The sequence below is a fragment of the Sebastes umbrosus genome, chromosome 17, assembly GCF_015220745.1.
Source record: "Sebastes umbrosus isolate fSebUmb1 chromosome 17, fSebUmb1.pri, whole genome shotgun sequence".
Taxonomy (NCBI): Eukaryota; Metazoa; Chordata; class Actinopteri; order Perciformes; family Sebastidae; genus Sebastes; species Sebastes umbrosus.
In genome coordinates this window covers 10,735,346-10,762,253 of record NC_051285.1, presented here as the reverse complement: position 1 = coordinate 10,762,253, position 26,908 = coordinate 10,735,346, and the positions used below count along the sequence as shown (strand labels likewise).

Sequence of the window (26,908 nt, the reverse complement as noted above, 5' to 3'; positions counted from 1 at the left end):
CTTCATGCACTGACTGTGACTGAATGTTGTGTTAATGACCTCCGTGCGACCAATCAGGTGATGACAGACAAGGAGCCTACAATCACCTGCGTTGCGGTGCGCTGCGTTGCAGTGTGATGCGTTTCGGTGCGTTGCGTTGTGGTGCGGTGAGTTGCGCTGCGGTGCGTTGCAATGCGGTGCGTTGCGATGCGGTGCGTTGCGATGCGGTGCGTTGCGATGCGGTACCCTGAGCTGCGGTGCGATGCGTTGCGGTGCATAGCGTTGCAGTGCATAGCGTTGCAGTGCGGAGCGGTGCGTCGCACAAATAGCAGACAAGATGAGTGACAGTCGGAAACGAAGCAGCATGTAAAATTATGGTATTCTGGAAATTATAAGGTTTAGTATATTTAAATTGAATAATTTAAGTGATATATCTGCACACACACTAATCATAGGTCAAAACAGCACTAAATTTGGCTGAACTATAAAAAGGCAGAAGTGGTAAAAATGAAGAGCCGTTTGGGAGCCGAAAGAGCCGGCTCTTCTTTGGTGAGCTGAGCCAAATGATCTGGCTCACTAAAAATGAGCCTGAATTCCCATCACTACTGAAATGTTCTTCGGACTGCATTTCCCAGAAAGCCAAGCGAGAAGGCTGGTTGTCGTGGTGTCATCAGCCAGGCACCGGTGGCGTGGGTTTCCCTTGTCAAACTGGAAACTACTTCTACTGTCTCTTCTTAGTCTAAACAATAGAATAGTTAATTGCTCGTAATTTGGGTCAACATGACGGTAGGTCCAATGCTCCTTTTAAAACTATAGTTTAGAGATGTTAATGCTGGTTTATAGGCAGTGGTTACGTTATGTCTCATTAACTTACTGTAGCTATTAGCTCAGTGAGCTAACATGAGCTAGTTGTCGAGGCAACTGCAGAAATAGACCTGAAAGAAAATCACAGCTGGAACCAGATTACAGCTGTTTTAAACACATTTATTTATGTTATTTTCTATTCTATTCTAATCTATTACTCTCGGGTTACTTGATTCATTTAAGTCTATTGTTTTGATCAAATAAGTTAATGTGTATTCAGCTCAGTTGCAGCTATTGCTGTAAGTCACTGGCTTTTCTCTAATTGAACTATTACTATTATATATTATACATTATATATTATAAATAATAATTTGAGCATATAAGAAAAGATAACAAATAGTCAATATGATCAAGATAAGTATGTAAGTAATGAATTGGTATTGTGATTAAGTAATATTATAAGTAATGAATTCTGGATTGATAACAAATTTATATTTTTGATAAGGATATTTATATCAGTAATGAATTAATATTTCTGTATGACACATATTAAAGGTAAATTATAGTTAGAATAATTATAACTAATAATAATTATAGTTAGACAAATTTAGGAACATTTCATTAGAGTGTATGTATGGCTCAATAAGGAAACTGGTTAATAATTAATAATTGACTTATGGAGAAGGGGTAAGTTTATACTTCTTCTCATTCCTTTTCAAATATGTAAATCAAGGCATCAATTGTTAACAATTTATTTTTCTTATGCTTTTCATTGTATGTAAATACTACTTGTTTCTGACTGTCCATTTGTTGGTATGGTCATTCTTTTTCTTTATTTTTATTTTTTATTTTTTTTGTATTCTACATGTTCGAAATAAATTATGAAATTGAAATGAAATGAACTGAAATGAGATGAACTGAAATGAACTGAAATGAACTGTCATCTTTGCTCGTCCTTGTATTCCAGGAGCGGAAGGGAACAGCAAAGTTGGACTTTTTGAGAAAGATCGAGCTAGAGATCCAGGAGAAATGGGAGAAGGAGAAGGCATTTGAACAAGATGCACCAACAACAGTTGGAGAAAGCACAAAGTGAGTATCTGCTACTATGGGGAAGGACCATATGATGTATTCCCAAAGAGTATTAGGTACTCTCTTTCACACACTTGACCCAGGAATAGTTCAAGACCAATGTGAAGAAAGCTATTCACAATAGATTGCTGTACTCAGGAATGTCAGAGCAGTTTTACAGGTGTACTTCCTTCAGTTGATCTCTTCCTGATGCAACTATTAGCACCAAGTGTTCTTAATAGGTATTATAGTAGGTATATAATGTCTATTGTTGCCTTTGGAACAAAAAAAAACTAGTGCAAGTGTGGCTGAAGCTCTGACTTTAAGTTGTGTGGTGCAGTTAACATACCGAGGGTGAGCCTTTGAAACTAATGATTGCCCCATGTTATTTCCCAGTTCACGGCACTTTGCTCAAAAATATACTAGATATGAAATCCTTTTGGTCTCAAATACATATTTTCGTTAACTGTTTTTTTTTTCTTCCTTCCAGCAAAACCAAGTACTTTGTCACCTTCCCCTACCCTTACATGAACGGCCGATTGCACCTCGGTCACACATTCAGCTTGTCAAAGTGTGAGGTAAGTTTGCAGACAGAGATGAACACTGAGAAATTAACTTCTTCAGTCTGCACCTATGACAGATACTTAAGATGCAGTTATTCAATTTATGATCACTGGTCTCTGACTCGCTGCTGTTCAACTTCTTTCTTGTAGTTTGCAGTTGGTTACCAGGCTCTTAAAGGGAAGAAATGCCTCTTCCCATTCGGGCTGCACTGCACAGGAATGCCAATCAAGGTTAGTGTTTTTTTTTTCAGTCCATCACATAAGTGTGTGTGTAGTTGCAATGACAAACAGAGGTGGAAGTTATTTCAGTTATGATATTAACATTGCCTAACATAATCTTTCCACTTTTGCATCTTTCCGGTATTCATACATGCATATTGTGTCCACCAGGCATGTGCAGACAAGCTGAAGAGAGAGATGGAGCTGTACGGAAACCCTCCACAGTTTCCAGACGAGGAGGAAGAGGAGAAGGAGAAGCCAGAGACATCTGATGAATTCATCATCAAGGACAAAGCAAAGGGCAAGAAGGTGAGGATCCGAGGGACCAGATTGATGGAATGTTTTTGTCACTAAACAACCAGGGCTTATTATTCTAAGTTCTTTTGGTTAAGCATTCACAAAGGGTATGTTTTTCAATTTACATTATTTTCATCCCTATTTTTCTTTTTCCTCTGTTAGAGTAAAGCAGTGGCCAAATCCGGATCCGCCACTTTCCAGTGGGACATTATGAGGTCTTTGGGCCTGAATGACCACGAGATTACCGAGTTTGCCAATGCTGAACACTGGCTGGAGTACTTCCCTCCTCTGGCTGTCAAAGACCTCAAACTGATGGGAGTCAAGGTGACTAATTGTAATAATATAACTCAAGTAACTGTCTTTGTTATGTTTCTGTACCCATGTCTTTGTACCTATGACCCTTTAAGCGATACCTTTGTTTGATACCCGGAATTCATCATTCACCTTTTCTTGGCCCTGAGGATAATCACGTTATCCATTTAGTCGATTGTGCCTAAATCCTGGTGTCCTGTTATCACTTCCCAGGTGGACTGGAGGCGTTCATTCATCACCACCGATGTGAACCCCTTTTATGACTCCTTCGTCAGGTGGCAGTTCATCACACTGAAGGAAAGAAAAAAGATCAAGTTTGGCAAAAGGTGAGAAGGTTTAGAGGTTTCTATATGACTGTTATACTTGTTCTGTAGCACTGTCGTTGTAGTAATATAGAGAAAAGTAAGTAAAGTGGGACGTGCCCCACATTATGTGATATGATAATGTCTTACACGTTGTCTTTGTTGCTATCAGGATCAGTTGAACTGTCTTTGCCTGAAACAATGTCCTGTACCAATGTCATTTCTTCTCATGGGGGTAAAAGCAAAGTGGATATTTAAAATGAAGTCCTTGGTAGATGACTGATGTTAAAGTTTGCCTTTTACTCTCAAGCAGTTTAATTTGCATTTGGCGTTGCGTGTTCTTTCAGTAATATATTGTGACCGTCCCCGACTCTTCTGCAGGTATACCATCTACTCCCCCAGGGATGGACAGCCATGCATGGACCACGACAGGCAGACAGGAGAGGTAAACTTCCCTAGCTCAATGAAATAATGCATTAGTTGTGATGATTGAGATGATTTGAGAGCTGTGTTTTGTTCTTTTTTTCTTCCAACTAATATGTGTCGTCACCTGCAGGGAGTTGGACCTCAGGAGTACACTCTCATCAAGATGAAAATAATCGAACCGTACACGGCAAAATTCAAGTCCAAAGTCTTTTATAGCAGGTAACACATTACAAACACTGAACTGCCTTATTTAAAAGGAAGGATACTACACCACAGACAAGTTTGACATGCACTTAAGTATAATTCTCATCTTGATAAACACACCAACTCTTAATTTTGAGACAGAAATAGTGTTAATGCTGTCGTCCACACAGCGCCATGAAAGGCAAAAACATCTTCCTGGTGGCTGCCACTCTGAGACCAGAGACCATGTTCGGCCAGACCAACTGCTGGGTGAGGCCCGACATGAAGTATGTTGCCTTTGAGACGGCCAGGGGAGACATCTTCATCAGCACCAATCGGTCTGCCAGGAACATGTCTTACCAGGGCTTCACCAAAGAGAATGGAGTGGTGCCACTCGTCATGGAAATACTGGGACAGGTACTCACTTTGTGTGTTTCTCGCTTTCAGCTGCAAATAAATTAAAATTCATATCAGGCAACGAAGACTTAAACCCTGTGAGGCCCACAGTTGATTAATGTTCTTTCTTGAAGACCACATTTTACGTAATCAATGGGTCCTATTGACCCTTTAGTATGATAAGTAAAGAGCACAACAGGCTAGCAAGACAGTATTGTGTGAATTTTAATGGAAGTAAGAGGTAAATTAGCAGTTTAAAGGCAGTTGGAGGGACAAGTCTAATGATTATGGCGCAAACAACCTGCAAAATTGATTCCTTTAAATGTATTACTTCTGCTCTATCTTTTCCTTTTACCCTGGAATAATGAAGTCACATTCTCTAAACAGCACCAGGTAGGATGCTTGTGTATTCACAATGTAAATCAAATCACGCTTTTTTGTCTCTTTCTAGGATGTCCTTGGCTGTGCCCTGAGTGCTCCTCTGACCTCCTATAAGGTCATCTATGCTCTGCCCATGCTCACCATCAAGGAGGACAAAGGTACGAAGTACAGAAGTTAGGAGAAATGGAAAAGATAAATTTCTTCAGAGTAGTTGCGTTGATGGATTTTTGTTTGTTTGTTTTTTTCAAGGCAGTCAAAGTGTTTTAGTTGTTGAAAGTTTTCTTTTCCAGTGTCACTCACAGCAGTCAAGAATACCCTTGAGTGGGGACACTTTGCTCTCCCTTTTTTTATGTGCCAACTTGAACTTGAGTGAGATGTATCTGACAGTTGGTGAATAGTTCAACAGACGCTGCTTTAAAAATGCTGATGTATTTATATCTGTGTATCAAATATAGATAATTTATTCCCGCTTTTAGGTATTACTTTCTGCAGAAAATCTGCACCGAGCTTTATCCCTTATTCCTCCTCGTCTTCGATAATCTTTTGGAAAAGGGGAGTCTCAAAATAGCAGGCCAAGGTCACCGTAGAATTTATAAAGTGCTGTACTGTGATGTCAAAGGATGGAAATAATGGCTGCTTTTTTGACCTGAGGGAGAACATTTGTAAACATATAAAATGGATCTAATTGCACCCAGAGCGCCTCTGTTCTGGTAGAAGTCAGTACTATCTATTTTCTGGTCTGTGGTGCTCGAGGGGTGTAGTTTGTCTGTTGTGTTTTCAGGTGTCCTGTTGATGATATTTTGTAAATAGCCTTAATTGGAATTTCTGAATGACTATGTCAGAATTTCAGTTAGAACAAATTTCTCGTGCCCGGTGTGTCATCCTGGTTTTAAGGGTTGTGGAGAGCAATGAGCGAGGGTGAATCTGGGACAACCTGTGACATTTATAAAATCTTTTTTATTTGTTCTTCCTCCTCTTCGCAGTGATTTAGTTGCTCCAGTGTATCTGCTCAGCATTTGAAGAAATGTAGTAGCATTACATGTTAATAATGTAAATTATAATGACAAAACCTACTACCTGGTGTACAAAAATACATTTCATGTGTTGGCCTTTTGCCTTTTCTATGTTTTCCTCAGGTACGGGGATAGTTACCAGTGTGCCTTCTGATGCTCCTGATGACATCGCTGCTCTCAGAGACATCAAGAAAAAACAGGTGAGGTTACAAACCATTAAACATTTCTACTGTGCTGCCATTCAGGAAGGCATCTATACCTCAAATGAAGTCTGCGGCAGAGAAACAGAAACAGAGCCCATCTGAAACTTAAGGTTTAAGTGCACTTTGGAAATGATGTAACAGATTGTGCTATTAAATTAGGACAAATTGTGACCATTAAAAGATGCATCCGTTGTTTAAGCATACACGACCGTTTGCATTTGATCATTGTGGCTCTAAATGTTTGCATTTCCAACAGGCTCTTCGGGAGAAGTATGGAATTGAGGACAAGATGGTGTTGCCTTTTGAGCCGGTAAGCTGATCTGTTTGGTGTCAGTCAAGTTGCATAGAACAAATTCAGTCCGAGTTGCTTAATGGAGTGTGTATGCATGTATGCACATGTCAGATCCCCATTATAGAGATACCGGGCTACGGGAACCTATCCGCTCCTCTGGTGTGTGACGAGCTGAAGATACAGAGCCAGAATGACAGGGAGAAGCTGGCTGAAGCCAAGGAGAAAGTCTACCTGAAGGGATTTTACGAAGGGGTAAGTCGACTCAGTGGTTTATAAGTTAAAAACAACTGCATCGGTCAGCAAAACGCAACCCCTCTGTGAATTTAACTTTATGTTTGCAGCTTGTATGATTTCTCGCCAAGACACAAACCAAGTGATTCAGGCTAGACTAAATTATTAATTGACTGACTATTGGCTACGTGTTACCCTCAGACAGTTTGGTTCTGTATACTATTGGAAAAACTGCATAACAGCAAGAATTTGTACAACATGACACAGAGACGAGGCATAGAATATAATTTTTTTTTGTTAAGCCTATTTTTTCCCCTGTCACAACATTATGACATGAGTCATGTTAAAATGTACAAATTCAGCTGCCTTCACTGTCAGCAGATTGTAAATTCGAATGAAATAAGAATTTAAATATAAGCACCGCAAGGGGCCACTCAACAGCACATCAAGCAGAACGTATTTCATATGTGTACACTGAGTACGCGTCATCCCACTGAGCAGTTTAGGATAATTTGTGATCGTAGAATGCACTGCAGAGACATGACCCACTTCTTGTTGAATGGACTGTCAGAAATGTGAATGACTTGCATCAGCAGCATGAATGAAAATGTTTCTGTGAATGAATTCCTGTCTCAGATCATGCTGGTTGACGGCTACAAGGGACAGAAGGTCCAGGATGTCAAAAAACCCATCCAGAAGATGATGACTGAGAGGGTAAGACATTCTTTGTTTCTAATGCCAAAAAAAAGTCAAAGAAAAAATAAAGTACATTCAAATAAAATAACATGAGATTCAACAGATTTAAATTCTGACTTTATCCTGGATTGTGTTTGGTTTTGTTTCTTATGTTTGTGTGCACTGTATCTTAGGGCGCTTTCACAAGTCACAGTCTGTTTGGCTAATTTGAATCAGTGAAATTGAAACTTTTGGTTCGTTTACTATTTAGTCTGGTTCAGTTTCACAGTGCACAAATGAAAAAAAATGAATTTGCTGAGGGGTTATACGAAGGACCAGGGCTGAATTTTTTTCACTTTGACTCGATATTGTGTGCACAAATCCCTTTTCCTCCAGTTTATCTCAAATGACTTTATAAACGACACTATTTTTGGACTTTATTTAACATATTCTGTATATTCTCCTCGGCCTAGATGTAGCAAACATCGGACTTCTGCAGAAGTCCGAGTCAGTCCTCTCCCACTCATGTTAACCTGTCGTTTACCTGTGTCCATCTCAATTGGGTCGGATTATGTTCTCACTGCAATCGAACCGCCCTACAGTTCGCTTGGAAGCGTTTGTTTTGGTCCGCACCAGAGTACGTGTTCACAACCGCACCAAACGAACCGCACCAGAGTTCAATTAAAACGGACTAAAAGTTGGCTTGTGAAAGCGCCTCTAGAGTTCATTACATGCCATGTACGACAGATGTTTCATATATATTTACCTGTAATGATGTTGGCTCTGTAACAATTTATAACAGGGTGAGGCCATGATCTACATGGAGCCAGAAAAACAGGTCATGTCGCGTTCAGCTGATGAGTGTGTGGTGGCGCATTGTGACCAGTGGTGAGTGCCACATGAATTCTGAATGCAAAAATCTATATACTATGAAGCCTAAAGTGTGTTTTATTTGTAACAGGAAGGAATTAACAGAGTGGATCTAAAGCTGCATGGCAGTGTGATTAGAAGCTAGGGGGAAAATGAGTCAATGTAAACATTCTCTTTTCTTGTGAGGTTGCTTTCTTTGTTAAATAGGATTAGGAAAATAGATTAGAATAAATTATGACTATACATGGCCATTTCCCAATTGAAAATGGTCTGTATTTTCAAGAGTATAATGTCTCATGCCATTTGGGCTTTCTTTGATTTGCCGTATGCTAATGTTATATGTGTCTTTTAGGTATTTGGACTACGGGGATGCAGAGTGGAAGCAGCAGGCCAATGAAGCCCTCAAGCCTTTGGAGACGTAAGACACAAGACCTCTGACTTACCAAACTCTCTTCCCTGTCATATTTAGCTCTGTGCAGTGTTTGTCCACGCTTGTGAGGGCTCCTATGAAGGTGTAGACAATCTAGTATGGAGTGTAGGAAATTAATTTGATAGCTTTATTGCCTTTTACTATCATACTGAAAACAAATCGTATCATGCCAAAGTCTGCATCTACTTTATTGATCTCTATTTTGCACAACACTCCACAGATTCTGTGAGGAGACCAGGAGAAACTTTGAGGCAACGTTGGCCTGGCTACAGGAGCACGCCTGCTCTCGTACCTACGGACTTGGTGAGCGTTTGTCTCTATGGTTTGTGTGTGTGTGAATGATTGTGTCAGGACTGCAGTCACTATTAATGTAAGTGACATATACAACTCTGTTGCTGCGATCATTACTGCATCTTTCAAAAGTAATATTGTGTCTTGTATTGAGATTAAATGTACCACCCCTGCCAAAGATGAACAGGACTTTTTTTTAACTAGTGTATGACGTGTATATGTTTTTGGTCTATAGATGGAGACAGAGGACTGATGATAAAGCTCCTAGCAAATGTCAGCCTTTCTGTTCATACAGTCAGGAATAGATGCAGACTGAGGGCCAGCTGGCATACAGTACAGTCTAGGCCTGTTGTAGAAATCTCCCCACACATTTTCAGAATATGAAGCACAAAGTTTCACCAACCTGCATACCAGACAGGCAGTCTCACTTGTGGAAGCAAAAAATACTATATACTAATACTACTATTTTCACAGTTTTCCTCAACAAACATAGTTCATACACTGAAAGCTCAGAAGTAAAGATGCAAATTAAGTTTTTGATTTAAGTGATCACAGAGAATAGATATGTAGATTCTGTTTTTCATGCAGAGAAACCCATGAGCCATAAACAGACTGTACCCCAGTCACAAAGTATACACTGTGTAAAACACTTCTTGGATGTTAATGAAAATAATTTTAAAATATTTTAATTAATTGTCATATATTATGTTTTTTTTTTTTATTTCTCTGAAGTTAAATTCTAATTAGTGAAAAATAGGGTGTGCAAGAATAGATGTATTTATTTTCTATTTGATTTTTATTAACATTTCATATATAATGTTGCTCACATCTCATATTTATGTAGCTACTGCTTGTGAAAATTGATTACTACTCAAGCTTGCAGTAATGTTGTATTGTTAACCATTGAAAGCTGGTAAAAGATCTCAATAGGAGCTCACTGGAAATACAAAAACATGAGCTGAGTGCATTTGAGGCTGATTGAGTAGAACCCCTCCTCCCCCCACACACTCTCCTAAAAATTACCAAAATTAAAATTTGAGGAAAAGCAGCAAATCAGTGAGTGAAAAAAACGAGTTGCTGGTGTCTGTCAGAGCAGCAGGTTGAGTTAAGTTTTAGTTTAGTTTATTTCACAATAAAAGATTTACTTCTTAGCTTGTTTGCCAAGGATTACACAATGAAGCCCAGGACTTATTCCATTGTGTTAGTGTTTTTCTTGGCACTAGAATGTAACCAGCTTGACAAGATGGCAAATGCAACAAAAGATTGTGTCGGCTCAGAGGAGACAACAATTGTCTTTCTTAATAATTGTGTGTCTCTTTTGCTTTCTCTCCCATGGTTGTGTGTCTTTCTTTGTCTCTGGATTTGTGGTTATGTGTATGTGTATGTGTGTGGGTACACCTCCTGGTTACCATAGGAACGCGGCTGCCTTGGGACGAGCAGTGGCTGATTGAGTCACTATCGGACTCCACCATCTACATGGCTTACTACACCGTAGCCCACCTCCTCCAGGGAGGCGTGCTCAACGGACAGGGAGCCTCACCACTGGGCATCAAGTATGGACCCAACACACACACACACACACACACACACACACACACACACATGCCTACACACATGCCTACACACTAGAATAAACAAGGATTAAGCCCTAACTGATTCACTCTGTCTACTCTCCTTCTCTCGTCCTTCTCTCTCTGCCTTCAAAACAACCATAGACGTGCTTCTCTGGAGGGAGAAAAGACTCCAGTTTAATAACTAAAAGTAATCATTTCAAATGACAGGTGTTGGCTTTGCAGACAAAGTCGATTTGTCGCTCGGTGTTCATCCATGAAATAAAATAAATAGATAAAATGTCCACTCAATGACAAATGCTGCGTTTCAGAAACAGTTTAAAAAAATCAATTCATAGCTCAATGTTCATTTAAGGGGCGCTTTCACAAGCCAACATTTAGTCTATTTTAATCAAACTCTGGTGCGGTTCGTTACGGTGGTGATTGTACTCTGGTGTGCAAATAGACACAAGTAAACAACAGGTTAACATGACTGGGAGAGGACTGACTTGTTTGCTTGACATCTGGGCCTAAAAGACTATACAGAATATACTAAATAAAGTCCACAAAAATAGTGACGTTTATAAAGTCATTCGAGATAAACTGAGGAAGAAGGGATTTGTGCGCACAGTAGATCAGTGCCGAGTCAAAGTGAAAACACTTAATATGTAACACGCAATATATCAATGTCTGAGATTCCCTGCATAGAAGTGGCAGCTCTCGAGACGAAAAAGATAAATTCGCTCCTTCGTGCACGCCCGTCAGCAAATATTTTTTTAAAATTTGGTCTGCTTTAATTTGTGCACTGTGAAACCAAACCAGACTAAATAGAAAACTAACCAAAAGTATAAATTTCACTCTGATTCTGAGTAGCCAAACAGACTATGGCTTGTGAAAGCGCCCCAAAGTATCCTCAAATCTCTTCCAGGACTAAGATAAAACGGAAAAGAGGAGTGAAACTCTGTCAAATGCTGCATTTCTCTTCACCTTGATTCAACCCAATTCATCCCTCATTCTACCCTTGACCATACTTGTCTCTTTTTTTCACTCCCACAGGCCGGAGCAGATGACCAGAGAGGTTTGGGACTTCATCTTCTTTAAGACGTCTCCTTTCCCCAAGACAGACATCCCTAAAGAGCGTCTCCAGAGGCTGAGGAGGGAGTTTGAGTACTGGTACCCTGTGGACGTCCGTGTGTCTGGCAAAGACCTGGTGCCCAACCACCTGTCCTATTACCTGTACAACCATGTGGCTATGTGGCCCAGAGACAAGTGAGTTTGCCTACTTGATTCACCAGTACAGAGAGTAAGAGCAAATTAACTAGGATTCATTGCATGTACTATAATTCATAGCATTCAGGCAATTTAAGCTCGAAGCAGAGAGTCTGTGTTTGAGGAGAGAAATGTAAATTTTTCTAGCATGATGGTGATTTCATTTATATTAGTGATTATTTGCTCTGTGGAGTTTTTAATTGGGTGAAGTTTCCTACAAGTTTGATGGACTGTTAGAGGAATAGATTGACACAATTCCATTCGTTACTGACAGTTAGATGAAAAGATTATACGACATATAGTGATTTTATTTTATATTCATTTTTGAAAATAATTTTTATCGTGGGAGTCTATGACAGGAATGATTAGTTGCATGAACCATTTATTTGATTAATTGATATGTGATGTTGCATACATTTGTTATATGGAGATGCATATCGATAATGGAAAAATGCCCTCATTAATATGATGATGATGATGATTTAAACATATCCCCCAATCTTAATGTGCGTTTGTTCTGCTGTGGAAATGGTATATTTTAAAAAGTGAGCATTGGATTAGGGTTAACTTGGTTATGTTGATGATGACAGTAATGAGAACTTTCTCTCTCACAGTGGGAAGTGGCCACAAGCAGTGCGAGCCAATGGACATCTGCTCCTCAACTCTGAAAAGGTGTGTCAAATATTAATGGTTTGGAAATATGAATCTGTTAAAATAATTCTGAATCTCTTAATTTGATATTAAAGGGATAGTTCGGGTCTTTTGAAGTGGGGTTGTATGAGGTACCTATCCATAGTCAGTGTATTATTACAGTAGATGACGGTCGGCACGCCTCCAGTTTGGAGAAGCAGACAGGAATTACCGCACGGGAGCAAAGATATATACTGTTGTGGACGGGGCCGGTGGCCAAAACGTATTTAGCATTTTAACCTAAGAAAATCAATATCAGTTTAAGTGTACGCTATATTTAGAATAGTTTCACCTGCGCTATTGTGTGACCAAAGTCAGACAATACCACGAACAAACTAACCAATCAAGGCAGCTGTATACCAGCAGCTCCCGTGTTCTGCGTGGTAGAGTTATTGTTTTTTTTCAATGGAGTCTTGTTGCTTGGCGAGAGCATAGATAACCGCTTCAGTTCCCCATCGGAAACATAGACTGTATAGCCTGATAGCAAAGGTAAACCGATGAAAATGTTGTAAATATAGCATACACTTAAACTGATATTGATTATTTTTTTGTGGGCCTTTCTTTTAGGAGGCTAAAATACATTTTGCTGCCGCCCCCATCAATCAGATACATTGCTTTACTCCTTTGCCTGTACTTCTGTCTGCTTCTCCAAACTGGGGGCATTCCAACTGCCATCTACTCTAGGTAATACACTGACTATGTATAAGTACCTCATACAACCCCTCTTCAAAACATCCAAACGGTCCCTTTTAAAGTTTTTAATCTCAGGAGAAAAGGTCTGGTTCCATTTGAATTGGTCTTTTGTCTGCGTTACTGAAACGTTGAATAACAATTTTAATATTGTTATATTTCGCTGCAAACCTTTGTATCGAAACACTTCTCTTTATGTGCCAGTAATTAACTGCCGTTGTTTGATGCTGTTAAGAATTTTAATTACTGAATGTGCTGCTGATTTGCTCTTGTTTTTTTCTTTTTTGTTGATTTAAACACAGACAGTCTGTGACTCCACGGTTTTATTCCACTCAGCTTTGTAATGAACTTGTGTGGGTGGACATGCTTGAAAGATCCTGGCTGCTAACATCTGTTTTTCTGTTCACCAGATGTCCAAATCAACTGGAAACTTCCTCACTCTCTGCCAAGCCATTGACAAGTTCTCAGCAGACGGTACACTCGCTTTCTTTTTGATTTATCTCCCTCCTGTGTTCTGTTTCTGATCGTTTACTCTCTTATCATGTTTTATTGAAACGTGGGAGACAAAACACATCAGGTCTACGCTTAGAACAGTGTTTTCATAGTGCACAGGCCATTACACTTGATTATACCATAAGCATCTTTTATCCCGTCTTGAAGATAATTAGAAAACACCCCATCTTCATTAGATAGCCGAGGTGTTGTTATTCTATCAATCAGATCCCTTTTACTGCACTGTAAGTAATGAGTTTCTGTATTAATTTATAATGTATGCTTAAATCAAAGTGTAACCTGTAAGGCAGTGTGTATTCAACATGATCTCCCCATCAGAAGCAACTAATTGAGGTCCAGCAGTTAATGATACTATTGCTATTAATGTTCCAATCAATTATCATGTATTTGCATGATCGGCCGTCCCTCCTGTTGGTCTCTCCACAGGACAGCAAAATGTGTTTTCTAGCTATAGTTATCTGATTTTTGCCATCTATACCTGGTAGGGACGTAGATTAACCCTCAGTTTACCTCAGGATTAGTTGATCCATCCTTCGTTTTTTGTTTTTGTTTGTTATTCCTACCCTCTGTGTTTTTATTTATGTTCTGAAAAGAGCTGAATAATAGATAGATGTGTCTGTTGTGTCTCTAGAAGCCGCCCTGCTGTGGCAGTAAAAACAAAATCGTCATGGACTGACAGCAGATAGATGTATTAAGTTGACTTCCTGCCTAAGAGCTTGGAGTGATGTCTGCTGGGTATTTTTTGAAGTTTTCTCAGACTGCAGAATTTTTTCCACAAAGCTTCTGAACTTCACCTGGTTGTCGAAGTAGTTTGCAGAAGAGAAAAGAAGCTGTGCTATGTTTAGTGTTTGCATGTGTACCGAACAATTAAGGGGACCCATATTGTTGAATATTTAAGTCGAGCAAATTACAAAGGCAACGGTGAGAATGGAGGCATCGGCCATGCAAAGTTTTTTTTCTCTGAAACTACTAATAACACGTTATATTGTACCTGTACTTCATGCTGTTTAAACACACGTATGCATTTTCTCTCTCAGGTATGCGTCTGGCTCTAGCTGATGCCGGTGACACGGTGGAGGACGCCAACTTTGTAGAGACCATGGCTGACGCTGGCATCCTGCGCCTCTACACCTGGGTGGAGTGGGTGAAGGAGATGATTGCCAACCAGAACAACCTGAGGACAGGACCTGCAGACACGTTCAATGATCGAGTCTTTGACAGGTAGGTACAGGAATTAATTAAGAGAGAGTGGTGTTGCAGATACCGAGATATATAACTCTCAGAAATGATTTTGGTTATCACATTAAGCAAGGCCATATACTTGGGTTTTGAGATCAAGGAGACGGAGAATACAGAGCTGATTTTCATCTTTGATAACTCACCATCCTTGAACAACGGGGTCTTTGCCATGTCAACGGATGAATGAGGAATAGATATGAGAAGCATGGATCGGCAGTTAAATTAATAAAGAGAAATATGAGCTTGAAATAATGAGTCTATAAAGTGTAAAGTGGGCAAATGCTCATTGTGAGACCCAGATACCAAAGTTTGGAATTGTAACTATCAATTTAGAATGAGTGCTAGCCTTAGCTTAACACAAACCATGAATTGTAAGCTACCTGATTAAAAAGTACCTGTTAAAAGTACACTTTAAGTTAATGAACCGAAATCTCAAGCACCACACTGATTTGCATCTAGGCCTGCTGTTTTGTGTTCAGATCATGATAACTACAGTTTATAAAGTCATATAGCACCAGGTATCCAGCAAGAGTCACCGCAATGAGAAAAAAGCGCTAATGTCATCGTGCGCTTTTCCACTCTGAGTTGAGTTTTGTTCAACTCGAGTCCTTCAGGGCGCTCCTGCAAAAGCGTGAGGCGCATAGAGCGGCAAAATGTGAGACACTCGGCAACTCAAAAACAGCTCTCAAAACACTTCACTCTCTTTGAAAACAATTACAATAAGCCACCCCAGGCTGCTAAAACATGCTCTCTCTGATTAGGGCCTAAGAGATTAATCCATTATGAAAATTGTTGTTTAATTTTCAATCAACTTCGCTATGGGTCTACAAATTCTTTCAGCTCTAGTCTATAATGAGCAGAAATACATTATTGATACCATGTTTAGCACTGGTGAGGAACATCGCTTCATGTACAAGGTTTTAAAGAGTAGAGAGATTCATTTGATTGACATTGATGTCGCATTGCAGTGTGAATTTGTTTTTGAAAAAGTGAATGATAAACTGGCTTCGCAGACTGATAGTAAGGATTTTGTGTCCCGTCTGTCTAGCGAGATGAATAACGGCATCTTGAAGACGGAGCAGCACTATGACAGGATGATGTACAAGGAGGCTTTGAAGAGTGGCTTCTTTGAGTTCCAGGTAAATAAAATGTCCATTATATAAATGCTCTCTAATGCACATTTAATCATCTGTATGTATTAAAGGGATAGTTCGGGTATTTTTGAATTGGGGTTGTATGAGGTACTTATCCACAGTCAGTGCATTGCCTACAGTAGATGACAGTCGACACGCCCCCAGTTTGGAGAAACAGACAGGAGTACCATCACGGAACCAAAGCAAAGTACTGCTGAGGACTGGGATGGCACCAAAATGTATTTTAGCCTCCTAAAAGAAAGGCTCACCTAAAAAAAAATCAATATCAATTAAAGTGTACACTATATTTAGAACATTTTCACCAGTTTACCTTGCTGTGAGACAGATATACAGACTATGTTTGTACCTACCTGTTGGTCTATTATAAGTAATACAATGACTATGGATAAGTACCTCATACATACCATCAAAAAACGAACTATCCCTTTTAAAGACAAACAAATTGATTAATCGATTAATCTATTAATTGTCAACTATTAAATGAATTGCCTACTTGATAATCAGTTTGAGTATTTTTTTTAAGAAAACAAAAAGGTCAAAATTCTCTGCTTCCAGCTTCTTAAATGTGAATAGTTTCTGGTTTCTTTACTCCTCTATGACAGTAAGCTGAATATCTTTGAGATATGGACAAAACAAGACATTTGAGGACGTCATCTTGGGCTTTGGGGAACACTGATCAAAATTTTTCACCATTTTTCTAACATTTTCTAGACCAAAAAACGAATTGATTAATCAAGAAAATCATCAACAGAGTCATTGGCAATGAAAATAATCATTAGTTGCAGCCAAAATTCACTGGATTGAAGATGGTGTCTGGGATAGTTTAGAAATAAGATGATAACATGATGATGACCCTGTAAACTGTTTTTGTGTTTGTATGCAGGCAGCCAAAGATAAGTATCGTGAGCTTGCCATCGAGGGCATGCACAGAGACCTTGTCTTCCGGTTCATAGAGAGACAAACTCTGCTGCTGGCCCCCATCTGCCCTCACCTTTGTGAGTACACTTGGGGTCTGCTTGGCAAGGTAAGAAAATATGGAGTTGGCATCATAATGTGGATTTCATGTTCTGAGTTGCCTGTGTGCTCTGACCGTGGGTTCAAATGTGACACGTCCCGTCTGTCTTTCATGTTTATCTCTCCGCTTTTATACTTGAAATACTGCGTGAAAGTAACATCCAATCTTCCTGTGTTCATTTACATTCACGAATACACCTGGGAACAACAAGCTGAGATAACACACTTCATGTAGGTCTGCAGTAGTACTTTTCCCCGCTGCTCATTTGCGCACATGTCCACCAGGAGCCTGTCTTCTCACTTTGGGCTTCTCATCAGTATGAAAGGAATGCACACACTGTTGCACGCTCCCAACAGCACAGAGAGACGAGAATATTTTTAACACTCGAATTTATGAATATGAAAGAGAGTGCTGCTTCTCTGGAGATGTTTTTTTTTTTTCCGGTTGTCGCTTAGCAACAACAAAAGCCCCACCGCCAGTGTTTTCTCCAATCGTGTTCAGCACCGCTAGCTAAAGAGCTAAGAGGCACTCAGTGGACACGGTGGTACACACATATCAGCCTGGCATTCTTACACACAGTTAATATGGTGCATGCCTAGTTTTGTTATTTTGTTCTCCACAGGCATGCATTAACAGCAGTCTTTTCCCCTCTCTTTCCCTGATAGACCGGTTCTCTGATGAAGGCATCGTGGCCTGTGGCGGGTCCAGTAGACGAGGTTCTGATCCGTTCCTCTCAGTACCTGATGGAGACCGCACACGACCTCCGACTGAGACTCAAAGCGTACATGCAGCCCCCCAAAAGCAAAGTAAGAAATGTTGTCGGTGTTGTTTCACATGCTTCACTGCCACTCTACTTCACTGCTGTAATGACTTTTTTAAAGTAATTCTGAAAATGAATATGGATTTCAGAATTGATTGCTTTCCTTTTTAAATAGTTTTTATGAAATCCAACACTTGTCTCAAAGTGCGTTAAGTTTTGTAATTAAATCGGAGGCAGCTTTGTGTCAAGAGTCTTTTTCTCCCTCAGGTGTTGTTTAACAGTTTTAATGTTGTTTGATGAGGAGCACAATGAGGCGGAAAATCATAAAAACAGCTTGAAAATATGTAAAGTAGAGTTGAGGTTCAATAGCATTTTATCATATCTGAATCCAGTATACAATCTGTTTAACAAACTCTCGACTCTTATTAAATCTATTAAGGTTTAGAAATAATAAGATTAATTAAAACCAAGAACTAAAGCTTAGGCTTCGTTGAATGACATATTTGCTGTTTAGATAAACGATTACCTATCTGGTTGTTTTTGTTCTTGCTAATTAAAACGAGCAAGGAGATAGTTATTTGACTCACAGCTTATTAAATCTGCATTTTATCTGCTTGGAACTGGATTAAAAAAAACAGCTATTTCAAGAATAAAATAATTAGCTTGTTATATTGTAGGCCTGTCTTGATAACTCATTTTGTTGGACCATATATTGTCCCAGAAATAATAGCAATAAACAATACTATTGTCATTTGAAGACCATTTTATGCCACTAATATGTTAGCATAATAGTTGGGGATGCACAATATACATTGGACCCGATAAATTATTAGCTGTTAATGGGAAATTTATTTTTTAATATTATGATGTATTATTCCGATAATTAAATTATTGCTGATAAATTATCGGCTGATAAAAGCTAAATTGTTGTCATTGTCTTGGTAAGAGCAGCATCTACACACTCTGCAAATAAACACAGAAGAAGAACAAGCGCAGCATGCTGACTAGAGAGCCAAACATGTCGTCGCCGGTGTGGATATTTTTCACAGTTTCAGAGGAAGACAACATGATTGCAATTTGCAATACAATATTTTTTATGAACTTAATTAGAAAAATAAATGAACATTTAAAGAGTCTGAACTGTTTTTGTTGTGTTAACAATAGTGATGTCAGTTATATTTGGTTAGGTCCGAGCTATGGAATATTAAATCATCCATCTTTGCTCACTAAATCTTAGCTTCTCTTACCCTCAGGTGTGCATAAACTACAGGCTATGAACTTATTTTTAAAATACAAAAATGTGAAATTATCGTTTATTTTATCTGTATTGGCCATGAGAAGCAGATAATTATCAGCTGAAAAAAAAATCTAAATCGTGCAACCCTGATAATAATGCAAGTACACCCATTAAAAGAGCAATGAACTTTTTTTTATTCTTAAAGATATTCAGACGTTGTTATTGGAATGTGAAAAATAATATATTCAAATATCCCAAATAAATAAAACAGAAATAAAACAAAACCAGTTGGGAAAACCCTGCTGTTTATTCTGGCGTCATGTTGGTGACATTCTTATGTAAAAAAAAACAGGAAATATGATTGAGTTACTGTCATATAATTTCCCTTTGAATGCTGCACATTATAGATTATTCCGAACAAAAAATGAGGTCTACTTGAATCCTGCTCTCTCGATTTTTCCATTCATGCATACAAAATATGTAGGAATCACCTTTTTAATCGTCTGCACCCAAAGCATTTGTAGATTATCAATGTTGTCCCCCTCTTTTTTCTGCCACAGCATCCTGTATATCAAGGGCCTAAGAACATAAGTACATTTTAATAATATAGCCCAATATCATAAATACATTCTAGACCATGCCATGACTTGAAGACTTAAGCCTGTGTTGTGCTCACAGCAGGAAAGTTAATCTATTGTTTGTTAACAGTTTGGCACTTCGATAAGTGACTCTAGGCAGCTGGGAGAAAAGCAAAACAAGTATTGACGAGATTTGAGACAGCCGATATCTCAGGCTTCCAGACCGCTTTTATCGATTTGCTGTAAATGCTTTGTTGCCATGGAGGCAAGATGGAAGGATGATGTGGGGGGAAAAGGAGACAGGGAATGATGGAAGAGGCTGTCTTTTAATCATAATAATAGTATATTGTATTCATACATGTATGTTAAGGAGGCAGGTTTTTATAATGTAATGTCACATCAGGACACTGAAACACACATACAAGTGTGCACACAGTACAGGGCTAGAGTAGACTTGACAGCTGTCACATAAGATAAGTTCACAGATCCTCTTCATTGTAGAAGATCACACACACACACACACACACACACAAAAAAACAGCTTGCTTCTTGAATAATCCAAACGCACCGTTTGCTTCCCTTTGAGGCCACCCACCCCCGACATATATGCTGTCACTGTATTGAATAAAAGCAAAACCATCAAAGTGTTATGTGCCTGACTATATGGATACATGACATGAATCTGAAATGCTCCTTTTTTGTGCTGTTTTCCTCCCAACAGAAAGGCGACTCAAAGCCCCCGGCCAAGCCCTCCCACTGCAACATCTACGTTGCCAAGAGCTACCCTCCATGGCAGCACAGTGCCTTATCCCTGCTCGGCAAGCACTACAAGGTGACAAACTAACACACAACAATCACACACAGCGGTAATCTTTTACACGGTATATGCAAAAAGCACTCAATGGCGTAGTGATGACTGAGATACTTACTTAAATGATCATTGTGCTGTGCAGTTACCCAGTAAATCTCGGTCTCTGTTCCTGTTTGTTTGCGTGTCTTATCTGTCTTTGTTTTTTTTCTCGGGTGTCTGTCCAGAGCAACAACGGTGCCCTTCCAGACAACAAAGTGATAGCGAGCGAGTTGGGAGCCCTGCCTGAACTGAAGAAATACATGAAGAGAGTCATGCCGTTTGTAGCCATGATCAAGGTAAATCTGGAGGAAGTCAGGGTGACAGTGTAGAAGCTTTGGTGCCTCTGTGTAAAGACACATCCTGTCCTTTCTCCATCCCTCTATATTACGGATGGCTTGATACCATTTGTTTCATGTCCGATACCGATAACAGATACCACAACCTTGAGTATCTGCTGATTCCAATACTGATTTTTTTTTACCTTTCTTAAGGTTTATTACATTTAATAACTTTAGTTACTTTGCAGATTCAGATTAGTAATAAAAGATGAAATCAACTAATAAATGAAGATGTTTTTATTATAGATTTAATGTAATTAAAATTAACTCCACTTTAGCAGCTGCAACATTAAAGTGATGAACATATTAATGCATCAATAATTCTAATCCAATAATATAATATATATTATTCTGAAATGGGCCATTCTGCATAATGAGTACTTTTGGTACTTTAAGGTCATGGTGATGATAATATTTTTGTACTTTCACTTGAGTAATATTTTGAATGCAGGGCTTTTTATTTATTTTTATTTTTATTTATTTTTTACATTCACCCTCATAGCTCTTTTTTCTCTGCATTGTTCAATTTTGTTTACCACCTAAGAAGCTGTTTACTCGAGGAGGCTTATCTTTTGTTTTGTGCACAACTCTGCTTCTGATTGGTCCAAAGTCCGTCCTGGTAATTCTGTTGAAAGAGTTCAGCCTGCATCTTCAAAAGCAGTTTTTTGTTCTATTATTATTCCTTTTTGTGTTGAACAATGACAAAACCGTAGGCAATACTGTGTGAACAACAGTGTTTGCAAGGAAATTCCAAAAAAGAAGATTGTATTGATTGAAAGAGTACAAAACACTCATTTGATTGGCTGCCTCAGCTTGTTCTTATGTTTGTTTCATACAAATTTGAAAATGTTTTTTTTCCCATCAACAGCTTGACTGCACATCTATGTCTTTGTCCACAATTGTTATTCCAACCTTTTACTTTTTAGCTGCTTTGCTTTCAGATTAGATTAAAATCACATTGCAAACTGCATCACTTGTAGTTAATGTGTTCTTTTGATCTAATAGCAGCATTCACTAAATACATCTGGGAATGACAGGATGGTAGAAATGACAATAATCTCATAGTGGAAGAACTAGCATAACATTTCTCCATAATGCTGAATTATAAACTAAAACCTGATTTCTTCAATAAATGGATGAAATAGTGCATTTCCTTCCTTTTTCTATTTTAGCAAATTAAAACTGAATATGTTAACTTCCTGATCATTCCTCAGGAGAGTTCATCTCCTTCATTCATGCTTGTACTGTGTGATTGATTCAGACTGTTTGGATTCTGCTTTGTGTTCTGTAGGAGAGCCTGGAGAAGAACGGGCCCAGGGTCTTGGATCTGGAGCTGGAGTTTGATGAGCGGGTAGTTGTGATGGACAATCTGGTCTACTTAACCAATTCTCTAGAGGTATGTCTTGTGATGCAACATTCCTAAAATCCAACATGACATTTAAGGATGATCCCACTCCAAAAGTGTCAGAAAACACGCCTGACGGAGTTAAAAACTTGAGATGTAATACTAAATTTGTTGAGGTTAGATAACAACCCCAAGCAGCAAAAAACATCTCCACCCTAGCAGTATATTTAATTCAGTATCCTCCTGAAATGTGAGCAATAAACAGAACAAGTTCACTTCATTAGGTTCTGTTTGTTTTCACAGTGCCGAGCTTTAACATGCAGTTGCAGCATTTTGGTTTCCTCAAAAAGCTTTAAAGCTGAGTTTCGCTACTTCTGCAAAAGTCAGTTGAGACGATCCTGAGCTTAGCTGTCAGTCAGGAAAGCCCTTAATACTTTTGTCTGCTGCACAGAAGCTTAGCCGAGTCGAAAAGTAAAAAGATACTTTTGTGAAACCGGGACAGATTTAACCACAGAAAGAAAAACTGTACGTCAAACTAATACCCTGAATCCAATTCCGATGTTTCTGATGGATCATAGCTAAAGATAAGTTGCCACACAAAAAGACAAATTGATAGAGAAATATGCTTTATCATGTAGGACTAAAAAAAAGGGTGATGTGTTACTTACCTCACAAACTTGAACTGGTTTGAATGACACTCCATCGTAACACACACTTCAGGCTTGAAAGGTGGCCGTTGGATGGTGACAGCAGAGAAGTGGTTTATGTTGCAGAAGTTTCTATGGGCACTTTGTTACTTTTCCTCACTTTTCCTCAACTAGTTTACAATCCCGTTACTCTGTCTCAAACTTAAATACCATCCCTGATTAGGAATGTGTGACGGATTAGACTCAAAGCCAAATGTTAAGTCTGTGATCTCTGCAGGAGCCTGGTTTAACACCACCAGTGTTTGCCAGTGTGCATACCAAACACACCTGTATACACACTATCTGATGGTGGCTGAATATCGTTATTTTTCACATCCCCCTACAGTTGGAGCAGATCGACGTCTTGTTTGCATCTGAGGCTGACGACAAAGTGAAGGAGGACTGTTGCCCGGGGAAACCATTCAGTGTTTTCCGATCAGAGGTAAATGCTTTTGGCTGTGTGTTGGCTGCTCTCAAAGCAGTGCGTGCGTGCGTGCGTGCGTGCGTGCGTGCGTGCGTGCGTGCGTGCGTGCGTGCGTGCGTGCGTGCGTGCGTGCGTGCGTGCGTGCGTGCGTGCATGTATTAGAGAGCAGGAGTACGCTTCTTTTTCAGTCACCTACTGAATTATCAGCTTTTAAGACCAGTTTTTTGTTGTTTTTTTTGCATATTTGCACATGTTCTTGTTTTTGTGTGTTTGTCTCTGTAGCTGCTTGTTTAACTGTGTGCATCCCTTCTGCAGCAGGAGTGTCTGTGTGACCCCGACGAGCAAAATGTTTGTTTGTGCACTCAAATCGACAATGACATTGTGCATTTGCGTCCCCAGCCTGGAGTGTGCGTGTCCCTGGTCAACCCTCAGCCTAGCAACGGACAGTTTTCCACAAAAGTCGAGATCCGACAGGGGGACAGCGGAGACAGCATCATCCGTCGGCTAGCCAAGGTCAACCGACTCATTAAAGGTTAGTAAGATAAATGGATGGACGGCAGAGATTCATAAACTATGATTAGGAAACCTAAAATAGGTCTGTTAATATACAAAAATGAGGGTTATAATCTAAAGAGGATGAAAATATTTACTCAGTTTTGATGGAAATGTCCTTGAGCCGTTGAGTCAAAGTTTATAAGGGTGTGCACAGATTGTTCATCTTTTTCGTGGAATAAATTACATCACGCTCAGCTAACTCAGACATGTATTATGTAACTGATGTCCAACAGTTGAATCTGGCCTGGAGCTATTGTCCCCGTTATAACTCCAAGCTTTTTCCATTCTTTCCTATCTGCCATCATTGTGCACAACGATTGGGGAAGGGAATGGCTCCAGTGTGACTAAGACCAGAAAAAACACCAACTCCTAGCTTTTTCTATTTAGTTAGTTTTAGAGCTGGGGCAGCATGTCCTGAATATTAGATCAGTGTGGTAAAGGATGTAACAATATGTATTATGCAACAGTAGTTTTTTTTTTCCATTTCTTAGTTCAATAGGATGTGATTTCAAATGCAAGACAAGGGAAGGAATTTGCAGTTGATCAATTAACTGTTAGCTACTTACATACAGATGTTTGCACATTCACACAGCTGTTTAAATCATCATCATTGGTTGTAGAAATCCAAGAAAACATCAAATAGCATTTAAGAACTGCAGAACAGATCGTCAATAGTATTTAAAAATCTTCTAATCCTGTGCATATATCACCAAGTACGAGTTTAGTTTTCATTACCAGCACATCTTCACCACCTGCACATAACAGTACGGATGGTGCAAAGTGTGGAAATAAAGCCAGTGACAGCTCTCGCACAATCGTTCCACTCCGTATCCTCGTTATCAGTCTTAATCATAATACAGGCCAAGTTGGTCATAAATAAATTGTGTTCCCCTATCAAACTTCCTTTTTCAAATGATATCCCACGGTGGAGGGATACCACTGATTGATTGCTTCCAAAAATGATCGCAAGAATTTAACGGCTGTAAACATAAATATTGCGGGTGACACTCGTAATGCTACCTTGATGGATGTACTGGCACTGTGAGGACTATGTGAATGGAAGAATTAGGAGGGAACAAGTGTTCAGGGACCAGCTCACCCACAAGCACTTCTTCCTTTTCTTGGTCTTTCTCTCGGTAGTTGCCGTGATTCCTTGTAGAGAACCACCGATCAGCAGGCTCATTTTTATGCAGAAACATTCATGAGGTGCTTTGCGCTGACCGTTTATGGTTGAATGTGGCCATGTCGAGGGCGGGATAGGAGGCTGATCCAAATGTGGATATTTCCCAAATTACTTTGGATTTATCAAAGGAAAGTGCGTACTGGCAGGTGTATGTAATCACATTCACTCACCTCCACCACCTGCCCTCTTCTTCTGTATTTCTCCCATTCCCTCTCTCTTTTGTTTTCATTCTCTCTCTCTCTCTCTCTCACGTCACCTCTGACTGCCTCCCCCTCCACCAGATCTGTCCAGAGTCAAGTTGATGAGGTACGAGGACCCTGTTCTGGGGCCTCGCCGGGTGCCTGTCCTGGGACACGAGGAGCAGGGCAAACTGCCCATCTCCAACAAATCTGTGTTCGACATCAATCTGGAGGAGAAGAGGGTCACTCTGGCCGACAACGGCCTCACCGTGGACATCGGGGACGCTCTGGTTTATCTGGTTCATTAGAGTAACATTCACTCACACAGGCACAGCAGTGAGTTATTTGTGAAAGGCTCACATGCATCATTAAATGTTGCAACAAAATGGGTAGATTGACTCAAAGCCATAGATTACAACCTCAGACATATGTGTATGTTTTATAATTCATGTTTCTGCACCAATGCTACCGCTCATGGTGTTAGATTTGACAGATACAAAGGTTTTCAGTGTTTTGCAAACCTTTCACTGCTAAATGCGACCTAAGGGAATATCTGAAACTAATGGGACCTTAAATTCTGTCCTCCCCTTAAAAATACATACAGTACAGACCTGGGTTTGGTCTGCACAAAACAGAGATGGTTCAGGGCCTTTATCCCGTCGATATCATTCTGAGTCTAATGGGTCTTTGGTACTTAAATTAGGTTCTTTTAATGGTGTGGAAAAAAACCAATGTTGAATGTTAAACTTTCCCTTAAGGATATGGTATGGGGGGGGGGACACCAGAATTTGTATTCTTCCGTCTTTTCATTGTCTGTTTAAGTTTAATTTTTCTCTACGGGCTGCTCTTTTTCCTGTTTGAAAGGACAAAATAAATAATCGGTTATCTGTATAATGAAGCTTTGAAGTAAAGTTTTTTTTTTTTTTTAAAGGCGATGAACAAACATCTACCATCATGTCCTATTTTGTCGCTGGCCAACGTTATTGCATCGTGACACTGCTCCCGCGTCCTCCTGAACGCCTGTTGTTTTCATATAGATGGTAATGTGTCTGCTGTGTTGTTTTATACATCGAAGGTGAGAGGCATATCATTCCCTCATGTTTTGTCAGCCTGTCAGACGGCTTCCCTATTTTCTAGCTGCGGTTGGTGCTCGTCTGACTTGGGCTTTGCAGAGAAATAATAAAACCTATGAAATATTCAGGCTCCTTGTTTATTGTTTCTCGCTATCCTCTCCGTGCTGTTTTTATTTTTTTCCTAAGGACATAAATAAAACGACGATGTTTCCCACAAGAATTAAGATGTGTAGTGTGTGTCGTGGTTTTGGAGAAGCCATCGGATCTTTGCCCCTATAGTGTAGATGGTGAGGAGCTTGCAGTGTGTGCATTCTTCTGATAAGACGATGTGAACAAAGTGTAGCTGTGAGGGGTTACAGGTTGTAAGAATTCAGCATAAAGACACCTACAGGAAATATTTATTGCTGACTTGGAGTGGGGATATGGAAAAAAGATGGAATAGCCAATAAACTCCTTCAGTTGAGTGAATAAATAAAATATTAGCAATACTATATTGTTCTTTCTTATTATCCAGGTTAAGATACTCTTAAAGGAACAGTGTGTATACAGTGTATTGGCAGAAATGGAATATATACATAACTATGTTTTCATTAGTGTATAATCACCTGAAACTAAGAATTGTTGTGTTTTCGTTAACTTGGAATG

The 26,908-nt window shown here is 39.4% G+C and overlaps 1 protein-coding gene across 1 annotated transcript; it reads left to right on the top strand.

The window, feature by feature from the left end:
* Positions 1–618: 618 nt before the first annotated feature.
* lars1b (leucyl-tRNA synthetase 1b) lies at positions 619–26,388 on the top strand. Its single transcript, XM_037748579.1, has 32 exons — positions 619–765; positions 1,751–1,872; positions 2,342–2,429; positions 2,565–2,645; positions 2,805–2,942; positions 3,093–3,254; positions 3,456–3,568; positions 3,926–3,989; positions 4,101–4,189; positions 4,345–4,570; positions 5,001–5,088; positions 6,067–6,143; positions 6,403–6,456; positions 6,550–6,690; positions 7,306–7,383; positions 8,147–8,232; positions 8,567–8,632; positions 8,865–8,947; positions 10,350–10,488; positions 11,542–11,754; positions 12,369–12,426; positions 13,545–13,608; positions 14,685–14,868; positions 15,935–16,025; positions 16,924–17,064; positions 17,721–17,861; positions 20,352–20,462; positions 20,666–20,776; positions 22,110–22,214; positions 23,196–23,291; positions 23,673–23,805; positions 25,293–26,388. Exons 1-32 carry the CDS (start codon positions 760–762, stop codon positions 25,496–25,498), a joined length of 3,555 nt encoding a protein of 1,184 aa, XP_037604507.1. The 5' UTR covers positions 619–759; the 3' UTR covers positions 25,499–26,388.
* Positions 26,389–26,908: the final 520 nt, after the last annotated feature.

Bases quoted from the DNA above. Each gene is read 5' to 3' on its own strand.
- lars1b (XM_037748579.1), top strand. The intron at 10,489-11,541 runs GTATGGACCCAA...TCACTCCCACAG, and splicing joins GCCTCACCACTGGGCATCAA to GCCGGAGCAGATGACCAGAG. The intron at 20,463-20,665 runs GTGACAAACTAA...GTGTCTGTCCAG, and splicing joins TGCTCGGCAAGCACTACAAG to AGCAACAACGGTGCCCTTCC.